Source organism: Oncorhynchus clarkii, chromosome 10 (genome assembly GCF_045791955.1).
Source record: "Oncorhynchus clarkii lewisi isolate Uvic-CL-2024 chromosome 10, UVic_Ocla_1.0, whole genome shotgun sequence".
Classification (NCBI taxonomy): domain Eukaryota; kingdom Metazoa; phylum Chordata; class Actinopteri; order Salmoniformes; family Salmonidae; genus Oncorhynchus; species Oncorhynchus clarkii.
Genome location: NC_092156.1, coordinates 50042422 through 50067794, shown reverse-complemented (window position 1 = coordinate 50067794; position 25373 = coordinate 50042422). Strand labels below are relative to the sequence as shown.

General features: G+C 41.8%; 1 protein-coding gene across 1 annotated transcript in view; it reads right to left on the bottom strand.

Annotated features, from left to right (window-relative positions):
- Positions 1-25373, bottom strand: part of LOC139418725 (forkhead box protein O1-A-like) — a 97604-nt gene that overhangs the window by 9090 nt on the left and 63141 nt on the right. Inside the window, exon 2 of the mRNA XM_071168379.1 lies at positions 5466-5657. Coding sequence (XP_071024480.1) covers positions 5466-5657 — 192 coding nt within the window. The remainder of the gene's footprint in view (positions 1-5465; positions 5658-25373) is intronic.

Genomic DNA, 25373 nt, shown 5'->3' with positions numbered 1-25373 from the left:
TCGCCTCTCCAGAGTCCGTAGGGGAGTTGCAGCGATGGGACAAGATTATAACTACCAATTGGTGAGTAAAAGCGGTAAAAGTACAAAAAATATATAACAATAATAATTGTAAAAAAATCAATACAGTACCAATCAAAAGTTTGGACAAACCTACTCATTCAAGGGTTTTTCTTTATTTTTACTATTTTCTACATTATAGAATAGTGAAGACATCAAAACTATGAAATAACATATGGAATCATGTAGTAACACAAAAATATATATATATATACAGTGCCTTGCGAAAGTATTCGGCCCCCTTGAACTTTGCGACCTTTTGCCACATTTCAGGCTTCAAACATAAAGATATAAAACTGTATTTTTTTGTGAAGAATCAACAACAAGTGGGACACAATCATGAAGTGGAACGACATTTGTTGGATATTTCAAACTTTTTTAACAAATCAAAAACTGAAAAATTGGGCGTGCAAAATTATTCAGCCCCCTTAAGTTAATACTTTGTAGCGCCACCTTTTGCTGCGATTACAGCTGTAAGTCGCTTGGGGTATGTCTCTATCAGTTTTGCACATCGAGACACTGACATTTTTGCAAAACAGCTCGAGCTCAGTGAGGTTGGATGGAGAGCATTTGTTAACAGCAGTTTTCAGTTCTTTCCACAGATTCTCGATTGGATTCAGGTCTGGACTTTGACTTGGCCATTCTAACACCTGGATATGTTTATTTTTGAACCATTCCATTGTAGATTTTGCTTTATGTTTTGGATCATTGTCTTGTTGGAAGACAAATCTCCGTCCCAGTCTCAGGTCTTTTGCAGACTCCATCAGGTTTTCTTCCAGAATGGTCCTGTATTTGGCTCCATCCATCTTCCCATCAATTTTAACCATCTTCCCTGTCCCTGCTGAAGAAAAGCAGGCCCAAACCATGATGCTGCCACCACCATGTTTGACAGTGGGGATGGTGTGTTCAGCTGTGTTGCTTTTACGCCAAACATAACGTTTTGCATTGTTGCCAAAAAGTTCAATTTTGGTTTCATCTGACCAGAGCACCTTCTTCCACATGTTTGGTGTGTCTCCCAGGTGGCTTGTGGCAAACTTTAAACAACACTTTTTATGGATATCTTTAAGAAATGGCTTTCTTCTTGCCACTCTTCCATAAAGGCCAGATTTGTGCAATATACGACTGATTGTTGTCCTAAGGGTCAAATAGCCCTTACACAGCCTGGAGGTGTGTTGGGTCATTGTCCTGTAGAAAAACAAATGATAGTCCCACTAAGCGCAAACCAGATGGGATGGCGTATCGCTTCAGAAGGCTGTGATGTCCATGCTGGTTAAGTGTCCCTTGAATTCTAAATAAATCACAGACAGTGTCACCAGCAAAGCACCCCCACACTATCACACCTCCTCCTCCATGCTTCCCATGGGAACCACACATGCCGAGATCATCCGTTCACCTACTCTGCGTCTCACAAAGACACAGCGGTTGGAAACAAAAATCTGAAATTTAAGACAAAAAGACAGATTTCCACCAGTCCAATGTCCATTGCTTGTGTTTCTTGGACCAAGCAAGTCTCTTCTTATTATTGGTTTCCTTTAGTTGGGGTTTCTTTGCAGCAATTTGACCATCAAGGCCTGATTCACGGAGTCTCCTCTGAACAGTTGATGTTGAGATGTGTCTGTTAACTTTAACTCCGTGAATCACTTATTTGGGCTGCAATTTCTGATGCTGGTAACTCTAATTAATTTATCCTCTGCAGAAGAAGTAACTCTGGGTCTCCCTTTCCTTTGGCGGTCATCATGAGACAGTTTCGTCATAGCGCTTGATAGTTTTTGCGACTGCACTTGAAGAAACTTTGAAAGTTCTTGAAATTTTGCAAAATGATTGACCTTTCGTTTCTTAAAGTAATGATGGACTGTCGTTTATCTATGCTTATTTTAGCTGTTCTTGCCATAATATGGGACTTGGTCTTTCACCAAATAAGGCCATCTTCTGTATACCACCTTGTCACAACACAACTGATTGGCTCAATTAAGAAGGAAATAAATTCCACAAATTAACTTTTAACAAGGCACGCCTGTTGAAATGCATTCCAGGTGACTACCTCATGAAGCTGGTTGAGAGAATTCCAAGATTGTGCAAAGTTGTCATCAATGCAAAGGGTGGCTACTTTGAAGAATCTCAAATATAAAATAAATGTTGATTTGTTTAACACTTTTTTGGTTACTACATGATTCCATATGTGTTATGTCATAGTTTCGATGTCTTCACTATTATTCTACAATGTAGAACGTAGTAAAAATAAAGAAAACCCCTTGAATGAGTAGGTGTGTCCAAACTTTTGACTGGTGCTGTGTATATAAAATGCATGGCATTTTCCAACACTAAACACTCTGAAAACCATGTACAGTGGGGCAAAAAAAGTATTTAGTCAGCCACCAATTGTGCAAATTCTCCCACTTAAAAAGATGAGAGAGGCCTGTAATTTTCATCATAGGTACACTTCAACTATGACAGACAAAATGAGGGAAAAAATCCAATGTAGGATTTTTAATGAATTTATTTGCAAATTATGGTGGAAAATAAGTATTTGGTCAATAATAAAAGTATATCTCAATACTTTGTTATATACCGTTTGTTGGCAATGACAGAGGTCAAACGTTTTCTGTAAGTCTTCACAAGGTTTTCACACACTGTTGCTGGTATTTTGGCCCATTCCTCCATGCAGATCTCCTCTAGAGCAGTGATGTTTTGGGGCTGTTGCCCGGCAACACGGACTTTCAACTCCCTCCAAAGATGTTCTATGGGGTTGAGATCTGGAGACTGGCTAGGCCACTCCAGGACCTTGAAATGCTTCCTACGAAGCCACTCCTTCGTTGCCCGGGCGGTGTGTTTGGGATCATTGTCATGCTGAAAGACCCAGCCACGTTTCATCTTCAATGTCCTTGCTGATGGAAGGAGGTTTTCACTCAAAATCTCACGATACATGGCCCCATTCATTCTTTCCTTTACACGGATCAGTCGTCCTGGTCCCTTTGCAGAAAAACAGCCCCAAAGCATGATGTTTCCACCCCCATGCTTCACAGTAGGTATGGTGTTCTTTGGATGCAACTCAGCATTCTTTGTCCTCCAAACATGACGAGTTGAGTTTTTACCAAAAAGTTATATTTTGGTTTCATCTGACCATATGACATTCTCCCAATCTTCTAATGGATCATCCAAATGCTCTCTAGCAAACTTCAGACGGGCCTGGACATGTACTGGCTTAAGCAGGGGGACACGTCTGGCACTGCAGGATTTGAGTCCCTGGCATCGTAGTGTGTTACTGATGGTAGGCTTTGTTACTTTGGTCCCAGCTCTCTACAGGTCATTCACTAGGTCCCCCCGTGTGGTTCTGGGAGTTTTAATCACCATTCTTGTGATCATTTTGACCCCACGGGGTGAGATCTTGCGTGGAGCCCCAGATCGAGGGAGATTATCAGTGGTCTTGTATGTCTTCCATTTCCTAATAATTGCTCCCACAGTTGATTTCTTCAAACCAAGCTGCTTACCTATTGCATTTTCAGTCTTCCCAGCCTGGTGCAGGTCTACAATTTTGTTTCTGGTGTCCTTTGACAGCTCTTTGGTCTTGACCATAGTGGAGTTTGGAGTGTGACTGTTTGAGGTTGTGGACAGGTGTCTTTTATACTGATAACAAGTTCAAACAGGTGCCATTAATACTGGTAACAAGTGGAGGACAGAGGAGCCTCTTAAAGAAGAAGTTACAGGTCTGTGAGAGCCAGAAATCTTGCTTGTTTGTAGGTGACCAAATACTCATTTTCCACCATAATTTGCAAATAAATGTGTTAAAAATGTGATTTTCTAGATTTTTTCTCTCTCATTTTGTCTGTCATAGTTGAAGTGTACCTATGATGAAAATTACAGGCCTCTCTCATCTTTTTAAGTGGGAGAACTTGACTAAATACTTTTTTGCCCCACTGTAATTACTACCTTGGAAGGACATTCTATATTGCAAGTCTAAACTCACAAATATCTGTGAGTTTGGGTGGATGAGAAGTTGAGCTTCACCACCCATGTAGAGAACCTTGTTAGGAAACTCAAGCTGTATTGGTTTTTATTACTGGCACAAAGCTTGTTTTTTATTTTCCGCTAGAAAATGGTTGATTCGTTGCACTTCTCTCTCTGTGTGTTGGACTATGGTGATACTATTTATGTGCAAGCCTCACGCTCTACACTGAAGGCTCTTGACTCTGTGTAACATGCAATACTTTGTTTTGTCAGAGGTCAGAGGTGTCTTACTCACCATTGTGATCGCTACAGTGCTGTCTGGTGGACATCACTAGCAACATGCAGGCTCAAACTCTGGTACATTCTTATTTACAAGGCCATTTTAGGAAAACTGCCATTTTATCTACAGATATCCTCTCTTCTAGCTCAAAATGAAAACACATACAACCTCAGCTCTCAACCTTGTTTCATGCTAAGAGTCCCGAAAATTTAGAGCCGAGCATGGAATAAGGTCCTTTCATTACTCAGCCCTCAGTCTTGGAATTCCAATCCAAGCCAGCCTAAAACTCCAGGACCTAGTGTCGTGGGAGGACTTCAAAGGATAAATAGATTAACAGATTGTTGAGAAATTAACTTTTTCCTAGTTGCCACCTGATGTCAGTTGTTTGCATTGCCTTACGTAAAGAAGCATGTTGTTTTACTTCACACACACCACACACACGCCTGCACGCGTACGCACACACACACACACACACTGTTTGTTTACTGCTGTATTTGTGCTGTTGCCAGTGTCTTCTGTCTGTGTTGTCCGTTTTGTCTTTTAGTTTTTTTTGTCCCAGCCCACATCACCACAGGAGGCCTTTTGTCTCTTGCCAGGCCATCACTGTAAATAACAATTTATTCTTGACTTGCCTGGTTGTATTTGACTTGCCTGGTTAAATAAAGGTGAAATGAAATCAATAAAAATAAAGGTTCAATTAAATAAAAGTTCTAAATATCCCAACATTTGAATATGCATAGGCTTCAAGGAACTCATACAGTTGTGTACGCCTCATTAAAGCTACAAAACCGTCAGTGTTCAAGCTTAACATGTGATAACAATACAACAGTAGAGATGAACCGGAATGACGTTAACTCTCACATGTAGCCAAAAATAACTATCTGAAAGCCACACCCTTACTAAGCCACGCCTCCAATCTACTGATCTGACCCGCTGGGTCATATATCAATAACTCAATAACCCAATAACGCATTATCAATAATCCAACCTTGCTCTTTTTAAAGAAAACAACCCATCTAAGTGACCCAATGCCTGCAACCCAGCAGTTGGGTTATCCATACAACCCAGCATTTTGTTTTTGGTGTGGTCTATGTTATTCACTCTTCCATATTGACAAACAAACACTGTAGAGGTTCTAAAAATGAAGCTAATAATAGACCATCTCCATTCTACTCCTTCCTACCTTCTTCTTTGCAGCCCGTCCTCTGCTCTTGGTGAACTTGCTGTTGTTGTCCATGGAGGCAGCTCTACGTCGGGGGGACTTCCCGCTCTTCCCTCCCTCGGGGTTTAGCATCCACCAGGAGCTCTTCCCTGTCCCCTCGTTCTGCACACGAACAAAACGACTGTGGAGGGACAGGTTGTGGCGGATGGAGTTCTGGAGGAGAGAGTTTTGATTTAACATCCTAATAGACATTTGCAAATAACACCATTCAGGCTTTCTGTGTCTTTAAACGTTTTAGGATATACTGTAAATTGCTTAAAGGAGTTGCTCAAATAATGTATGACCTCTGATTCCCCAATGATGGTGCAAATTTGTTTTCCTCAACAGTGTTCTTCCATTACAGAATCCATATCTACCTGACCTAATCTCCCCCCTAAGACGGTTGACGGTGTGATGTGTCAGTGTGTGTTTGAGGGGGCACTTTAACCAGAAACACCACAGTCCCAGCTGCTCAATAGGAGCTACAAAGAGGAGACATTACCTATTGGGCTTGAAGGGGAAAACTCATCTGTGAGTTTTGTCATACGAGGAGGAGGAGGAGGTGCAGAGTGAAATCAAAATAAACAGACCAGACAGATAGACGAACAGTACCATGCTCTGCGCTGTATGTACACACACACACACACACACACACACACACACACACACACACACACACACACACACACACACACACACACCCTCCCTAATGATATTTTGACTAGCCAGCTTTTTCCACTCACTCCCAGACAAGACCGCTGGGCCCCCTCTCTGGTGGGGGAGGGAAGGAGAGAGGGGGAGAGAGGGGCATGTGGGCAGAAGGATCAGGATGTGGTGGTATCATTCAAACATTTCTGTAAATATTTGGCGGTCGACCGATTATGATTTTTCAATGCCGATACCAATTATTAGAGGACCAAAAAAAAGCTGATACAGATTTTTTAACAATTTTACTTGTAATAATGACAATTACTACAATACTGAATGAACACTTATTTTAACTTAATATAATACATCAATAAAATTGATTTAGCCTCAAATAAATAATGAAACATGTTCAATTTGGTTTAAATAATGCAAAAACAAAGTGTTTGAGGAGAAAGTAAAAGTGCAATATGTGCCATGTAAGAAAGCTAAAGTTTAAGTTCCTTGCTTAGAACATGAGAACATATGAAAGCTGGTGGTTTCTTTTAACATGAGTCTTCAATATTCCCAGGTAAGAAGTTTTAGGTTGTAATTATTATAGGAATTATAGGACTATTTCTCTCTATACGATTTGTTTTTCATATACCTTTGACTATTGGATGTTCTTATAGGCACTTTAGTATTGCCAGTGTAACAGTATAGCTTCCATCCCTCTCCTCGCCGCTACCTAGGCTCGAACCAGGAACACATCGACAACAGCCACCCTCGAAGCAGCGTTACCCATGCAGAGCAAGGGGAACAACTACTCCAAGTTTTAGAGCGAGTGACGTTTGAAACGCTATTAGCGCGCAACCTGCTAACTAGCTAGCCATTTCACATCGGTTACACCAGCCTAATCTCGGGAGTTGATAGGCTTGAAGTTATAAACAGCGCAATGCTTGAAGCATTGCGAAGAGCTGCTGGCAACGAAAGTGCTGTTTGAATGAATGCTTACGAGCCAGCTGGTGCCTACCACTGCTCAGTCAGACTGCTCTTTCAAATCATAGACTTAATTATAACATAATAACACACAGAAATACGAGCCTTAGTTTCCGGATTCGACCATATTAATGACCTATCTTGAAAACAAGACGTTTATTCTTTCAGTGAAATACGGAACCGTTCCGTATTTTATCTAACCGGTTGGCATCCATCAGTCTAAATATTCCTGTTACATTGCACAACCTTCAATGTTATGTCATAGTTGCGTAAAATTCTGGCAAATTAGTTTGCAATGAGTCAGGCTGCCCAAACTGTTGCATATACCCTGACTATGCGTGTAATGAACACAAGAGAAGTGACATTTTCACCTGGTTAATATTGCCTGCTAACCTGGATTTCTTTTAGCTAAATATGCAGGTTTAAAAATATATACTTCTGTGTACTGATTTTAAGAAAGGCATTGATGTTTATGGTTAGGTACACGTTGGAGCAACGAAATATATGCAAATTCTACCGAACTGTTTCGGCTGGGAAGCACGTGGACGCATTTAGGATATCCAACAGCTGGAATTTTTATTCATCTGTAATTTAGGGTTAGGAATGTTGTGCGGAGACTACCTAAGGCATTTAAACAGGAACAAACATTTCAGTAACAGCTACAAAAAACTGATTGGATTAGTTTAGAATTTTTTTTGTGTATTATAAGATTAATCTATCAATCAATGCACAAACATAGATATTGAAACAAACAATTCAAAAAAATCTATCTGCAATAGAGCATGCTGGGAAATATGATAATGATGGGCTGAAGTAATGTGTATGAGTTTCACCTGTATTAGGCTAAAACTAGGCCCTCAAAATAAGTCGTAATGAAATATGGATAGTATTGTGTTAAATAACATTTTTGCTTAGGATCTTACTTGGTGAATTCCATAGGACCAAAAACGGATGAATGCCACAACCAAAAGGCAAGGCACTCTGGGAAATATTTGAATTAGTCTTTACACTAAGCAGTGTGTTAAATTAACACTGTTCTGGTGTCTATGTGGGTCCAAAGACTCAACACTTTCAGTGTTAATTTAACAATCTGTGTTAATTCAGTTGTTGTTTTTTTACCCGGGATAATTTGCTGTGTATATATTGAGTCTTCCTGTGTTAAAGAGCACTGATTTGTCTTTCTCAGTATAGTTTCTATTCTATAACTACTACATCACCTTCAGAGGTGGTAGAAGGTAATATAAGAAGCACCTCTTTCTGTCTATGAAGGGATGGCTAGTTGAGGTGACTTGAGGACAAATGGATAGTATGGAGATTCAGGGTCTACCAAGTCAAATACCATGCCTTAAACCTTCCCTTATACCCAAACACAAAAAAAGCACAGATCATAATTTCCGAGACGTATGTATTTGTCACTTAGCTTTACTGTACTTTATGAATGCCCAGAACCATTACTCCTAGTATTCAGGATCTACTACAGCATTTCCCAAACTTGGTCCTTGGGACCCCTGTGGGGGGGGGGGCATGTTTTGTTTTTCCCCTAACACTACACAGCTGATTCAAATAATCAACTAATCATCAATCTTTGATCATTTGAATCAGCTGTGTAGTGCTAGGGCAAAAACCAAAACATGCACCCATTGGGGTCCCGATGGCCGAGTTTGGGAAGCCCTGGTCTACCATGTCAAATACCAAACCTTGAAATGTAAAACATATGTCCCTCTAGCTCTGGGGTTACAGGACAGGGCTCTGCGCAGTGGGCCTTTAATACACTTTAAGTATGGTTTGGGACCTGAGATGTTTTGATACCATAATCAGTAAAGGATCCCTGTAGCCCTACACCCTGACTATAACCTTGTTTACAATCTACAAAGATGTGCAGGTCTTTCAGGTGTGCACTCTGAGCCAGAGATTAAGGTGCTAGTTGCTAGCGTTGCAGTGTGATTTAAAAAGAAACAAAATAGAGAGGAGTGTTTTCTTCAACATTTCAGTCCCAACACACACTGCACACAAACAACCAATGGTTGTAATCCTCTTCACAATAGCTCTTAATAACACGTTTCCTGTAGGGCTCCACCCTGTTTCACCTGTACAATCCTTTACCGCCCATCTATCAACTCCCCCTCACACACACGGGCACACACACACACACACACACACACATAAACACACACACCTACAAACACACACACCCTAACCACATACACCATCAAACAGAGAGAAAATATAAGCGAGAGATAAAGTACAAAGGTAGGGAAAAAATGTTTTTAAAAGGTATTCTTTCGTTTTTAAAGGAGGGCCGGGCTGTTTTACAAGAGACTCCCAGAGAAATAGTTTCAAGAGATCAGTAAAATGAAATAGTTCCCCACCCAAACCATTCCTCTTTCAAGAAAATTTACTGCGGCTCTTTAATTATTTGTTATTCTTATCTCTTACTTGTTCTTTTTTTCTCGTTGGTATTTTCTTAAAACTGCATTGTTGGTTAATTAAGGTCTTGTAAGAAAGCATTTCACTGTAAGGTCTACAAATGTTGTATTTGGCGCATGTGACAAACACAATTTGATTTGATTATTTGACAGTCGGATAAATTATAATTCACAACCACATAGCTATATGTACTGTATAATCTCACCACCCAGAACCAAATTTCGCGGTGCATGTTTTCCAGTCACAAGAGACCCAACTTGGCTAGACCAGTGGGTTCTGTGAGGCAAGATCTGATTAGCCTGCATCTACTCGAAGGGGGTTTGAGTAACACTTTCTCTTCATGACTCACATCCACTCTGTGTGTGTGTGTGTGGGTCAAATCAAAGTTCATTGGTCGCGTACACAGATTTGCAGATGTTATTGCTATAATGCTCCAACAGTGCAGTAATATAGGGTGGCAGGGTAGCCTAGTGGTTAGAGCGTTGGACTAGTAACCGGAAGGTTGCAAGTTCAAACCCCCGAGCTGACAAGGTCCAAACCAGTTAGCTGTTTAACTGTCTGATGGCCTGGCAGTGATACAGGATGCTCTAAATGGTGCGTTTGTGAGTGTCTTAGGGGCAAAGCCACATTTCTTCAGCCTCCTGAGGTTGCTGTCTGTGTGAAGGGAACATTTCACGTTGTCAGTGATGTGCACGCCGAAGAGTTTCTGACCATCTCCACTGCGACCCCATCGATGTGGATAGGGCTGTGATCTGTCTGCTGTCTCCTGTAGTCCACAATCAACTCCTTCGTTTTGTTAATGTTGAGGGAGAGGTTATTTTCCTGGCACCACTCCGTCAGGGTTTTCAACTCCTCCCTGTAGGCTGTCTCGTCATTGTCGTTAATCAGGCCTACGACTGTTGTGTCATCAGCAAACTTGATGATTGAGTTGGAGACGTGCATGGCCAAGCAGTCATGGGTGAACAGGGAGTACAGGAGGGGGCTGAGCACGCACACCTGTGGGGCCCCCGTATTGAGGATCAGCGTGGCGGTGTTGTTGCCTACCTTCACCACTTGGGGGTCGGCCCGTAAGGACGTCCAGTACCCAGTTGCACAGGGAGGAGTTTATTGGCAGCTCGGCAGCTCAATGTTGTTTTCCTCGAAGCAGGCAAAGAAGATATTTAGCTCGTCCAGGAGTGAGGCGTCGGTGTCCAGGAGTGAGGCGTCGGTGTCCGCATTGTGGCTGGTTTTTCCTTTGTAATCTGTGATTTTCCCTGCCACATATGTGTCTGAGCCATTGAATTGTGACTCCACTTTGTCCCTGTAGTGTCGTGTGTGTACTTGTTCTTATATCCTTGTAAGGTACTTGAAATCCCCAAATGTCCCCACAAGGATAGAAAACAAGGAAAATTCTCCCTATTGAGTACAAAGGCTATTTTAAGCTCAGGGGTTAGGTTTTGTGTGTGTGTGTGTGTGTGTGTGCGTGCGTGTGCGTGTGCGTGTGAATGGGTTGAGTTGAAGAAAGTAAGTATTGGAATAAGAGCTTAATTAAAGAGGTTCATCAATACAGTGGTTGTAGAGAATGGGAACCATGGTAACTAAGCCATGAAGACTGAAGAGTCTCACCTGTTGAAACCTATGTGTCTTATGGGGGGAGGCGTTTACCAGGAGGCTTAAATGAACACACACACACACATTTGTTTTACTTTCCTTGTGGGGACCAAACAATTGATTCCCATTCAAAATCTTTAAAAAAAACAACCTAACCTTAACCCCAAATCACTGGCCCTAACTCCTAACCCTAACTGTAACCTTAATTGTAACCCTAAGCCTAAAATAGTATTTTTTTCTTGTGGGGACCGGTAAAATGTCCCCACTTGTTTGAATATTCCTTATTCAAAAACCAAATACACACTATGTGACCACCTTACTTTTTGTTTTGTTTTAGTTAACAGCAGAAAAAAATGCTGGCTTAAAATCAACGCAATTTGCCTTATTTAGTAAACCAGCACTGGCTAAATATTAGACAGAACACATGCTGGGTTATTTTGACCCAGCAACTGGGTCTTTTTTTATGTAATCAATATGTTATTTTTCCCCACCCGTGAGAGTAAATGTCATTCTTGTTCATCATGTTAATTTGGTACACTGCCAATGTCATTAAATATTTTTTTTTACATGACATATTCTAAAATAATATTAATAACATTAATATTTACATATTGTATAAAAGTGGTAACTATCCCAACTTTGGGATTTTCATAGGCTGTAAGAAACTCCTACAGTTGTGTAAGCCTCATTAAAGCTACAAAAACGGCCAGTTTTCAACCTTAACATGTGATAACCATACAACAGAACAGATGAACCGGAATGACTTTACTCTCACGGATGTCCAAAAATGACTATCTCAAAGCCACGCCCCTACTAAGCCACGCCTCCAATATACTGCTCTGTCCTGCTGGGTCATATCTCAATAACCCAGCGTCAATAACCCAGCATCAACAACCGAACCTTGTTCTTTTTAAAGAAAATAACCCAACTCAGTGACCTAACGCTTACAATCCAGCAGTTCAGTCATCAAACAACAGTTTTTTTTTCGGGTAAGGGGCAACAACAGCACATACTAGGAAGAAAGACTGGAGGGGGAAGAATAAAAGAAAGCTATAATTCACTACCTGTTATCATTTATGTAATGGAGAAAAATAGAAAGTCTTTAGGAAATGAACACGATTCTCCTAGCTACCCACAGAAGAGAAGAGGCTACCACGGGGCAGCAGGTAGCCTAGTGGTTAGAGCGTTGGGCCAGTAACCGAAACAGTTGCTGGATCAAATCCCCGAGCTGACAAGGTCAAAATCTGTTGTTCTACCCCTGAACAAGGTAGTTCCCCGGTAGGCCGTCATTGTAAACTGACGTGCCTAGTTAAATAAAGGTTAAAAAATACAGACAACATAGAGAGACATATGGGTATAAAGACAGAGGACAGAAGCTAAGGAACATAACAGCGAAATGAAAAGAAAGTCCCTGATGAATTAGCTCTATTTTGGCAACCCACTGGACACAAATGTCTGTCTAGTTTTGACTAACGTGTAATCAATAAACATTTATTGGATTTAGTTTAAAAGTTGGGTGAAAAAAATACAAACATTCCCAAAATTCCTTTTACGTTGATTACTTTTTTGTTGTTGAAATGACATGGAAACAACGTTGATTCAAGCAGTTTGTGCCCAGTGGGAAAGACATGGGCAGATTGACACAACCCCTCGCTTTGTAGCCTGGATCCAGTTCTGTTTGTGCTTGTCTTGTCTTGTCGACTCCTATAGGAACCAGGCTACTCTTTCTGTCCCTCTGTAGTCAGTCTGTCCCTCTCCTACCTAAACACACAGCCTGTACCATTATAGAAGACAACAAGGTCAAATTACAAGGACTGACAGACCGATTAGACACACAGTCTGTCTGCCTCTGACGCACGCACACACGCGCGCACATACACACACACATACATACACACACACAGACTGTCTAGCCAAAATCTTCCCAGCACGCTATAGTATCAACTTACTGTTGTGATGCAGCAGGACACAGGGAACAGAGAGAAAGACCAAAACAAGACAGGCGACAGAAAACAAAACACCCACCCACCAACCACCCAGGGAATTTCCCAAAACAACCATGTGGACTGAGGCTGAGCTAGGCTGAGACACCCCTCTGTACATCAACCCAGATGTACCAGACCACAGGATTCTGCATGGATACAAACACACACACACACCCATGCACGCATGCACAGATACTGACTCTTAGAATGAACAACAATAGAATGATTATCCAAATGAGGCACAAGAATATCCATTTTGGTTTACGATTAACAACAGTGAAATTCTTCCATGTTTACTCACTCACAACATGATTCATAATACAACAATGAGCTGGGTGTCTCCTGAATTGCTCACATTCAGTTCAATCTATACTACACAACCTTTCTTCTCAATTCTTATTGCAACTTTCCATGGATATATGGAACTACGACTCAAATCCCAGTGCCAGGCACAGATTTTTTTGTTTTTTTGTTTTAAACCTTAAACAAAACCTTAAAGGGTAAGTTCACCAAAATTAAAATTTGGGTAGTTATAATGTATTTATTGAGGTCCTAAAAATGTATTGTCTCATTTTATAATTTCATGTCTGTTGAATGATGAGCAAAACCTGAAATTCCTACCGTGTTTTGGTTTTTCTTTATGGACAGTCATTTTCAGCAACCTACAGTACCTTCGGAAAGTATTCAAAACCCTTGACATTTTCCACATTTTGTTACGTTACAGCCTTATTCGAATATTGATTATACCCCATAATCACAAAGCAAAAACAGGTAGTTTGAATTTTTTATCATTTATTACAAATAAAAAAACTGAAATATCACATTTACATAAGTATTCAGACCCTTTACTCAGGAGTTTGATAAAGCACTAATGGCAGTGATTACAGCATTGAGATGCTACAAGCTTGCACACCTGTATTTGGGGAGTTTCTCCCATTCTTCTCAGCAGATCCTCTCAAGCTCTCAGGTTGGATGGGGAGCGTTGCTGCACAGCTATTTTCAGGTCTCTCCAGAGATGTTTGATCGGGTTCAAGTCCGGGCTCTGGCTGGGGCACTCAAGGACATTCAGAGTCCCGAAGCCAATCCTGCTTTGTCTTGGCTGTGTGCTTAGGGTCGTTGTCCTGTTGGAAGGTGAACCTTCGCCCCGGTCTGAGGTCCTGAGCGCTCTGGGGCAGGTTTTCATCAAGGATCTCTCTGTACTTTTCTCCGTTCATCTTTGCCTCGATCCTGACTAGTCTCCCAGTCCCTGCCGATGAAAAACATCCCCACAGAATGATGCTGCCACCACCATGCTTCACCATAGGGATGGTGCCAGGTGTGATGTGACGCCAAAGACTTCAATCGTGCTTTCATCAGACCAGAGAATCTTGTTTCTCATGGTCTGAGAGTCTTTAGGTGCCTTTTGGCAACATCCAAGCGGGCTGTCATGTGCCTTTTACTGAGGAGTGGCTTCTGTATGGCCACTCTACCATAAAGGCCTGATTGGTGGATTGTTGCAGAGATGGCTGTCCTTATAGAAGGTTCTCCCATCTCCACAGAGGAACTCTGGAGTTCTGTCAGAGTGACCATCAGGTTCTTAGTCACCATCTTGACCAAGGCCCTTCTGCCCCGATTGCTCAGTTTGGCCGAGCGGCCAGCTCTAGGAAGAGCCTTGGTGGTTCCAAACATCTTCCATTAAATAATGATTGAGGCCACTGTGTTCTTGAGGACCTTCAATGCTGCATACATTTTTTGGTACCCTTCCGCAGATCTGTGCCTCAACCCAATCCTGTCTTGGAGCTCTACGGACAATTCCTTCAACCTCATAGCTTGGATTTTGCTCTGACATGCAATGTGAACTGTGGGACCTTGTTTTTTATTTATCCTTTATTTAACTAGGCAAGTCAGCTAAGAACAAATTCATATTTACAATGACGGCCTACCCAGGCCAAACCCTAACCCGGACAAAGCTGGGCCAATTGTGCACCTCCCTATGGGACTTCCAATTACAGCTGGTTGTGATACAGCCTGGAATCGAATCAGGGTCTGTAGTGACGCCTCTAGCACCTAGATGCAGTTCCTTAGACCACTGCGCTACTCGGGAGCCCCCTTATATAGACAGGTGTGTGCCTTTCCAAATCATTCCAATCAATTGGATTTACCACAGGTGGACTCCAATCAAGTTGTAGAAACATCTCAAGGATGATCAATGGGAACAGGATGAACCTGAGCTCAATTTCAAGTCTCATAGCAAAGGGGCTGAATACTTATGTAAATTAGGTATTTCAGTTTATTTATTTTTTTACAAAAATGTCTAAAAACCTTTTTTTGCTTTGTCATTATGGGGTATTGTGTGTAGTTTGATGAGGGGGGAAATGATTTAATCAATTTTAGAATAAGGCTGTAACGTAACAAAATGTGGAACATGTCAAGGGCTCTAAATACTTTTCCGAATTTACTGTATATCCATCGTTTTTTGTCAAAATTGCTCAGACTCTGTAGATTTGGTTGGGGATCATTGATGGACAATGATATTTAAATCTTGTCTCAGATTTTGTAAGAAGATTTAAGGCAAGACTGAGACTAGACCCCTCAGGAGCACTCAACACCTCTTGGAAAGCCATTCTGGTGTGTCTTTTGCTTAAACATTTGTGTAATTATCCCGCAGAAAAAATAACTATCCCAGGATTTTCAGAAGACTGATGTGGGCTTTCCTCTAACTTTTCATCTAGGGTTTACTCCTCTTATATTTATTTGAATCCTAACAAACTTCTCAGTCCCTGCTGGTGCAAGCATACCCATAACATGATGCTGTCACCCCTAAAAAATAATTACAAAAAATCCAATTCAATCCTGTTTAGATTAAATTTTATGGCAGGGAAATACAAAAAAGGTAAAAGGGGGTGTAGACTTTCTATAAGTACTGTATATCCCCAAAACAGTGCCCAAGAGGTAAACTCCTCTGTAAGAGAGGGCTGTTTCAGGCCCCTACGAAGGCTGTCACCCTCACCATTATAAATAAACATAATTGTCCCAATGATCTGCCACTATAGCGTTGAGGGTGGTTGCCCAATGAGCAAAGAGCATGACACCCTTGCCCGAGCTCTCGTTCAATCCAAGTACATGTGCAACGTGCGTACTGGACAACGACAGAGACATCTTTCTGGGGAAGGCGACAGTCGAAAAGAAATAGGCTCCAAGGTGCGACAACGAGAAGTCGGCCAAGGATGGGGTTAGGTACATTAACCTGAAAAACCTTGGGGCAGATTGTGAGCATGAACAGTGGTTGGTAGAGCGCAGTCGAGACACAATCACTTTAGGGATGCCAAGGGTAGTAGTAAAGAAAAACACTGATGAATATTACATCTCCACTCTTCTCAGCGGCTAGTAGCTGCTGTGAAAGGATCTTAAGCACAATAGACACATCGCAGGATGAGTTAAAGGCTTAGAGACTGGGCGTAAGCGATGTGCCTCCCCTAGAAATGACATATTCGTTTGGGATAAACTGTATTACTGTCGGGGCCTTGGCAGGCCCGAGAAAGAGGCTAGAGGACCTGACAACATTTTCAGGAGCATAGCACCCTGGAAAACAGAGGAACGATCTGTTTAGTCATACCACTTTTTCAAGAAAACGCATCAACTGTAAAACAGAGAGCATGACTCATGGGGCTGGCACTAATATTCCCTCAAAAAAAATTGGGCATAGCAAATTTCATGTCTGCTGAGTGCTAATTTGAATATTGTGAAACTTCCGGCGCGTGTTTACTGTGAACACTGAGACTACTGTGGCTATTTGATTATAATGTAGGCCTACCAGATTGGCCTAACATCAAAAACAATCTAGAAAAATGCATCCCATGACATTTTAACATGGAAATAACTGTTCTATCTTCAGCCTACAGTAGCAGCAAATGTGTGGTGTTCAATGTAGGCCTACATTCCATGAGACTTTTGAAAAAAAAACATGCAGGGCTTGACATTAACCTGTTCATCCACTTGGCCTTCAAACAAGGTGATTGAAAATGTTGTGTTGTTTGATGCAAAAAAAACAACATTATGTATAATGATTTTTTATTCCCATACCATTATCACTGAGAATCAGAAAAATTATGCTACCCTCTGCCTATTGGCTACTTAGCTTATTCAAGACTTGTTGCAAAATACAACACTGCCCCTTTAAGCTCTTACCGGACATGCTTTTCAAAAATACTAGAAATGCACACATTCTGTGCACTTGTAGGAAGCAACCACTCCCCCATTGTTGACTAGAAATTAGCTATAACTGAATTAGCTATAACTCACTAACTGGCAAAGAATATGATCAAAACAAGCGCATCTACTCACGACAACTCATGCTGTCCAGTTCAAAGTGAATGGCACAGATCCATATATGGCAATGGATATTTGCATTTAGGCCTACTGCAGCTCTGATTGGTTATGGTGCCCCGGTCTGTGTAGAGTAGTGCATGGTCAATCTGACGTCTGCATTGGATGTACAGCATTTACGGTGGCTTTAGCAGAAGTCAGGGCATTCAAACTTCTTGTGCTTCGCCGAGCAGCGGGCCTCTGGAGGCCTGGCCTCTGGAGGCTTCGCAATTGTGTCACACCATTCATACGGCGCCTCCGACCACATTTTCGGATCAAGCATAAATTGGCTTTGAGTCGTGCATGTCAATGCAATAGAATCCTACTCCAATGCGCTCTGCCTGCAAGAAAATCTCTTAGCTTTGCATAGTTCATTTTGTTTCAGTATGTTACATTGAAAGTGCCTACAGTGGTTGCTCCACTAAAAGTTTTGTGATTATGCTGCGGGACTTAAGAGGTAATTTGTGGTTTAGTATGGTACCCTGCATCACTACTTCATTGCTCCAGACCACTTCATTGCTCCAGACCATTAGAGCACTAATTATGCTTTGGGTCCTACTGTGTCTCTAACTGACAATGAATGGGTGCCATAAACCTAGATAGAAACTGATAATTATGCACGACTTCAGTATTACTTACTAAAACTGTTGTTACACTAAGGTTTTTATTATTTTATTTTGTTAGGATTATTTTTGTTCTTACTGTAGTACTGTAGCCCACTCCTGACCGGTCATAGAGCCACTAGCAATGGTCTAAGATACTGCATAGCAGTCAAGCTGTGTTGCTACAGATGCTGCTTCAATACCCGTAGACTGGGACACCCATGAGATGACTGTAGGTTTTTGGTATCGCTCCCTCTAAAAACAGAAACAAATCATTCTAAATAACAAACTGGTTTTATTTACAAATTAGTAACAATGTCTCACCCCATGTTCAAGAATGGCCTTTTTGCCACTAATTTTACGTTATTTGGAGAAAAAAAATCAGCTCCAAAATATTTATATTTTTTAAACAAAGAGATGATTATTATTATTATTAATTTAGAATAAAAGCCCCTTGGATATTCTTACAGATATATTATTAACCCTGTTATTAGCAGGACAATCTATATTGGTCATGGCTCCCGAGTGACGCACAATGGTTTCGTTTTGCTACAGTGCCTTGCAGTTCTCCAGCTTAATCCACTGAAACAGAGGTGGGCGCGTGAGGTTCAAGGAACGAGGGCACAGGATGGGCCGCAGAGCCACGCACAGAAGACGGACCTAGCCCATGCGGAACAGATCAACACTTTAAGGGGCATTGCACTAATAATGGAGCTGACTAGGGGAAACGTTCCCTCTGTTCTTAGTGCCAGTCTGCACGTTCAAACTAAAACAATGTAATTAATAATGGCGTGAAAAATGCCCCGTAGATATGAATTCGGAGGGCAGATATTATTAAATATTAAACCATTAGATCTCTCGCTAAAGGCGTCACTAAAAAGTTATACTTAAATCAGAACTGGATTTAACGAAAAATGACATGAAAAGCACACATTTGTAAATCCCAAACTCTAAAGTAATTGGAAAGGGTGAGCAAATGATTTGTGACATTATGGTTACAATAAAGAATGTAAACAAGATGTGTTTTTATTTAAAGTAGTGATGGACAGCTGGTGGCATTCTGAAAACAGGTTTTCAAACACTTGTAGCAGATTAGCAGGACAATAGAATCTTTACAGCCCGGCTACTATAGGTGTGAACATCCCCCTACCTGCAAAAAAAGACATTGCGACCAAAGAGAACATACCAAATGGAGATGGTTTTCATCAAGCCAGCTTCTTTCTATGGTTCTACCCATTCCAAGAGTAGGACTGTAACCACGAGAGGACTTGAAAATGAGTCGGAGCTGAGAGAATCACCAAAACGAAAGGTTTTTATATTTGTATATATATAACCTATCAATGTGTAGTAGGCATACTGTGTAATAAAATCGATAATTAAATAAAATAAATGTAAATGATTGTGTACTAAAAACGTGAATGTTGTTTTGCAGAGCATACAAACATGCCGACAACCCTCAGTGGAGATCAGTGGACAAAGGGCTGGACAATGGGCCGCACCGAAAAAACACATTGCTACCAAGAAAGTGTTTCGTTTTGCTACAGTGACTTGCGAAAGTATTCGGCCCCCTTGAACTTTGCGACCTTTTGCCACATTTCAGGCTTCAAACATAGAGATATAAAACTGTATTTTTTTGTGAAGAATCAACAACAAGTGGGACACAATCATGAAGTGGAACGACATTTATTGGATATTTCAAACTTTTTTAACAAACCAAAAACTGAAAAATTGGGCGTGCAAAATTATTCAGCCCCTTTACTTTCAGTGCAGCAAACTCTCTCCAGAAGTTCAGTGAGGATCTCTGAATGATCCAATGTTGACCTAAATGACTAATGATGATAAATACAATCCACCTGTGTGTAATCAAGTCTCCGTATAAATGCACCTGCACTGTGATAGTCTCAGAGGTCCGTTAAAAGCGAAGAGAGCATCATGAAGAACAAGGAACACACCAGGCAGGCCCAATTTTTCAGTTTTTGATTTGTTAAAAAAGTTTGAAATATCCAATAAATGTCGTTCCACTTCATGATTGTGTCCCACTTGTTGTTGATTCTTCACAAAAAAATACAGTTTTATATCTTTATGTTTGAAGCCTGAAATGTGGCAAAAGGTCGCAAAGTTCAAGGGGGCCGAATACTTTCGCAAGGCACTGTAGATTCTTAAAATGTGCACGCAGCATTTGTGTGTTGAAGTCACTTTTAATTCTTAATTGATCTACCGTTTCTATCATAGGCCACTGTAATCGATGGGGGCTCAGGGCGGTACCATTCATCTGATGAAGGTGCACATGGATCAGATTCAAACTTTGAAGACCGAGATCGAATCATTGAAGGCAGACCAGCAGAAAAATAAACATTATCGCGGGGCAGAGATACGGGCGACAGCTGATGCATTGGTCCAGGCGGCATTGGCAGAAAGACAGGCGAAGAATGACGCGTTGAAGAGAGTAAGGAACGAGATGGAGTCACAATCCATGCAAGGCACACCTCTGAGCTCTGGAACTCCACCTCCGACAGGCAGAGTCAATATACCTGGTGGGTTCATCAGGTCGTCGGTTCACCCTGACATTTCCATTCCTCTTCTGACAACAGAACTTGACCAACTGCTCATCAGGCACAGCAAGGGCCGTCCGGACCGTTCTGCTGTTCTGCTGTAGCCTAATAAACAAATGCAGGTGGCTTATACCTTCAAAATGCTTTAAATGCATTATTATCCAAATGTAAAAGCATATATTGTACAGTACTCTATTTCTTCATCAGCATCTTTATGCTTTCGTTAATAAAATAATGATAAAAATACTTTTTCAAAATGCCAATGTTTATTTAGTTATGGCTGCATAACGAATTACTATGGGAATAAATTACAAAAATATTGGAACAAAGCTGTCTAATGCTTACTGGAAAATACTCTTTCAAACACACACGGTCACGTTGTACAGCGCCATTATGGCTATTAGCAGGGTATATTTTGGCCTTTATGGGCGACACACAATTGGCCAAGCGTTTCTCCCCCTCTAAAAACAGAAATAAATGTTTTTAGAGGGATGTTTTAATGTTTTATTTTGTTTTTGGTATTCAGATTACAACCGCTCACTTTCGTTTTCATTATGGGCTATTAGCAGGACAATATACCTTTTACCAACACCTCTCTGTATTTTGATACTTTGTGGATGGGGCTCCCAAATGGATTGGGGCTCCCGCAGTGCAAAATACAGTGGGGCAAAAAAGTATTTAGTCAACCACCAATTGGGCAAATTCTCCCACTTAAAAAGATGAGAGGCCTGTAATTTTCATCATAGGTACACTTCAACTATGACAGACAAAATGAGGGAAAAAAATCCAGAAAATCACATTGTAGGATTTTTAATGAATTTATTTGCAAATTATGGTGGAAAATAAGTATTTGGTCAATAACAAAAGTTTATCTCAATATTTTGTTATATATATCCTTTGTTGGCAATGACAGAGGTCAAACGTTTTCTGTAAGTCTTCACAAGGTTTTCACACACTGTTGCTGGTATTTTGGCCCATTCCTCCATGCAGATCTCCTCTAGAGCAGTGATGTTTTGGGGCTGTTGCTGGGCAACACGGACTTTCAACTCTCTCCAAAGATTTTCTATGGGGTTGAGATCTGGAGACTGGCTAGGCCACTCCAGGACCTTGAAATGCTTCTTACGAAGCCACTCCTTCGTTGCCCGGGCGGTGTGTTTGGGATCATTGTCATGCTGAAAGACCCAGCCACGTTTCATCTTAAATGTCCTTGCTGATGAAAGGAGGTTTTCACTCAAAATCTCACGATACATGGCCCCATTCATTCTTTCCTTTACACGGATCAGTCGTCCTGGTCCCTTTGCAGAAAAACAGCCCCAAAGCATGATGCTTCACAGTAGGTATGGTGTTCTTTGGATGCAACTCAGCATTCTTTGTCCTCCAAACACAACGAGTTGAGTTTTTACCAAAAAGTTATATTTTGGTTTCATCTGACCATTTGACATTCTCCCAATCTTCTTCTGGATCATCCAAATGCTCTCTAGCAAACTTCAGACGGGCATGGACATGTACTGGCTTAAGCAGGGGGACACATCTGGCACTGCAGGATTTGAGTCCTTGGCGGCGTAGTGTGTTACTGATGGTAGGCTTTGTTACTTTGGTCCCAGCTCTCTGCAGGTCATTTTTGCTCACTGTTCTTGTGATCATTTTGACCCCACGGGGTGAGATCTTGTGTGGAGCCCCAGATCGAAGGAGATTATCAGTGGTCTTGTATGTCTTCCATTTCCTAATAATTGCTCCCACAGTTGATTTCTTCAAACCAAGCTGCTTACCTATTGCAGATTCAGTCTTCCCAGCCTGGTGCAGGTCTACAATTTTGTTTCTGGTGTCCTTTGACAGCTCTTTGGTCTTGGCCATAGTGGAGTTTGGAGTGTGACTGTTTGAGGTTGTGGACAGGTGTCTTTTATACTGATAACTTGTTCAAACAGGTGCCATTAATAATACAGGTAACGAGTGGAGGACAGAGGAGCCTCTTAAAGAAGAAGTTACAGGTCTGTGAGAGCCAGAAATCTTGGTTGTTTGTAGGTGACCAAATACTTATTTTCCACCATAATTTGCAAATAAATGCATATAAAAAAAAAACATTTTGTCTGTCATAGTTGAAGTGTACATATGATGAAAATTACAGGCCTCTCTCATCTTTTTAAGTGGGAGAACTTGCACAATTGGTGGCTGACTAAAAACTTTTTGCCGGGACACCCATGAGGCGGCTTTTGGTTTTAATTTAGAATCCTCCAATCCCCTATATGTAATTATTGGTGGAGAGTCACTCCATATTTTTCAATATACTGTAGGCGACATGAGTCCCACTAGTGTTGAGTTATGTGCTCTTAAAAGTGGTGTAGGTCTTATTTATTTAAATAGCATATTGAAGATAGAAGCAATAGGATTTTAAGCAATAGCCTACAACTATTTTAGCACCATTTCGTGCTGCTCTGAGACAAGCATGGGGACTGGTCTTGATAAATCAATTTTATTTTTATTTTCACTGAATCTCAGTTTGGTTATTGGTTAAACTACAATTATACAATTAGGGTGTAGAAATGTTATGTTCTTAGTGTAACCTTTATTTAACTAGGCAAATCAGTTAAGAACAAATTCTTATTTACAAGGACAGCCTACTCCTTCCTCCCCATTGGGGAATTGAACCCCAGTCTCCCGCATGCCTGCACGACACAGGGATTCTTTAGCTAAATAGCCCAGTACTGTAGCCTACTCCCGACCGTCACGTTTTACAACAACATATTTTCCGTTCCATCCTAACGGAAACCCAGAGGGTTTTTTGTTTTTCTTGGAATATAAACACCATAATATTAATCAAATTAATTAACCAACAATTTTTAAATCAGTCCCATATACTATGTTCTAACAAAAATTTGTTTTTAATTCTCTAGTACAGCCACTATTGAAGGCTATCAAATGCTTCTCAAAGATGTCCTCTGGTGCTCAAACTAGCACTAACTAGCATTAAATGGTACCAGTGGTTGACACTTAAATAACGTGCCATAGAATTCTGCAGCACCATGCAAGCTGTGCACCATACGCTGCAACTTTTAAAGGACGAACCACTGTAATATTGCATTAATTTGAGCACAATTGCTACAGCAGAGTGAAACGTTGACATTGTTAACTAAAGGGGAAAACTATGGAAAGTTGAGGGATGTTCAATCTCGTGCGTCTCTGCATGGGCTGATATTTAATCTGCGTGGCAGTCCGAAGGGGAGCTGCGAGCCCGTGAGCAGCATAGAGCTGGCTGGCACTATTTTCCAAGAGTCACGGGCCTGTCTTTCTTTTTCTTAATTTTTTTCCCTTCTCTCACTGGCTATGCCCAAAGGGCTATAGCATCCGGGTGAGGGTAGAGAATTGCTTAGTATGCCAGGGTACAAAATCTGCATGATGATAGCAGCCAGGACTGGTCGTGAGCAGGGTGTAACTGCCAACTGGAAAGTCACTGGTCATCAAGGGGCTTGAAGATGAGGGGGAAGTCCTCTTCCCGTGCTCCGTGTAGACGGAAAAGGGAGGATGGGCAGCATAGAAGGAAAAGCATATGGCATCACCCTATTTCATGGGTGTGTCAGCTCTCCCACGCCAAATGGCATGGTCACCGTTTTGAGGGTGGGGTCTTCCAGGTCCCTCACAGGGTCATAGCTTCTACCAGGCTGCAGCAAGTCAGTCCAGATACATGCGGGAAGCGGTCTCTCTCGGGGTTTCGGCACTACGTAAGACGTCAGGCAATGTAGCCAAAGGGAGAAGGAAATGACTGCAGCGTAGTATTCCTGATCCTGGGCAGTAGGACAGCTAGCTGACTGGTATGCCTTGGACCTGCTCAATGGAGGGTTGTCAAAAGCAAAGATATATCCTCAGCCGCTCAATCCCGTAAGATGGGGAGGCAGAGCGGGTAGTGGTCTGGTTGCGTGAACCAACATTTTTGTGGGCTCGGGAGTACCAGACAGCTGTCTGGGGCTTCCCTAAGACCCAGAAAGTGAAGTAATAAATTACTATACTGATTGATCGCTAGCTCAATGGAGAGTATTCTCCATAACAGAGCCAAGTCATCTTTGCCATATAGAGGGGAAAAAAAGCTCCCTCAGAGCCCCGTAGAATGGGGAAGCGAATATGGCAGCGCCCTCCAGTGGGAAAACTGGAGCGATGCATCTCAGAGCTGGCTTGACGGTGATTGTCTGTGCAATGACAGTTATAGGCAAAAAGGCCATAGGCAAGGGGGAAATGGCCACAGTGGATGGTGAGAGACAGATTGTCGTCCTGCTCCGTGTGTCTGTGAGACCGGAGGGAGAGATGATATGCTGACTTCTGCCCCTGGCTGAAAACCTAAGAAGGCGTCAGGGGGAGAGCCTGAGGGTGGCACTCTGGGGGAACAAAAAATACTCCATTATCTCATGTGAGCATGGACATTAGGTGAGCTGCTGCACAGAGAACAGGATTTTGATCTAACGGAGCTCTGCTTTCCCGCTGCTGCGAAACACGGAGAGGGAAAGGAGTGGCAAACATTAAACCCAAAAGAGGGAGAGTAGCGCAGGGAGCCATGGGCTTTGCACTATATCCTCTTCAGCCACCAGGGCTGTGCCCCCTTAGGGGAGTTAGAAGAGCAGAACCCTGATGCGGCTGCAGCGTAGGACTGCTTAACTACACTTTTGATCTGTAAGGCTGGGGCGAGATGCAGGGGCCGGCAGAAGTTGAAGGCTTCGTCTTCTTTCTTGAGCATGTTACACTTCTGCTGCATGGTGGCGACAGTGGGCCCGAACAAATTCT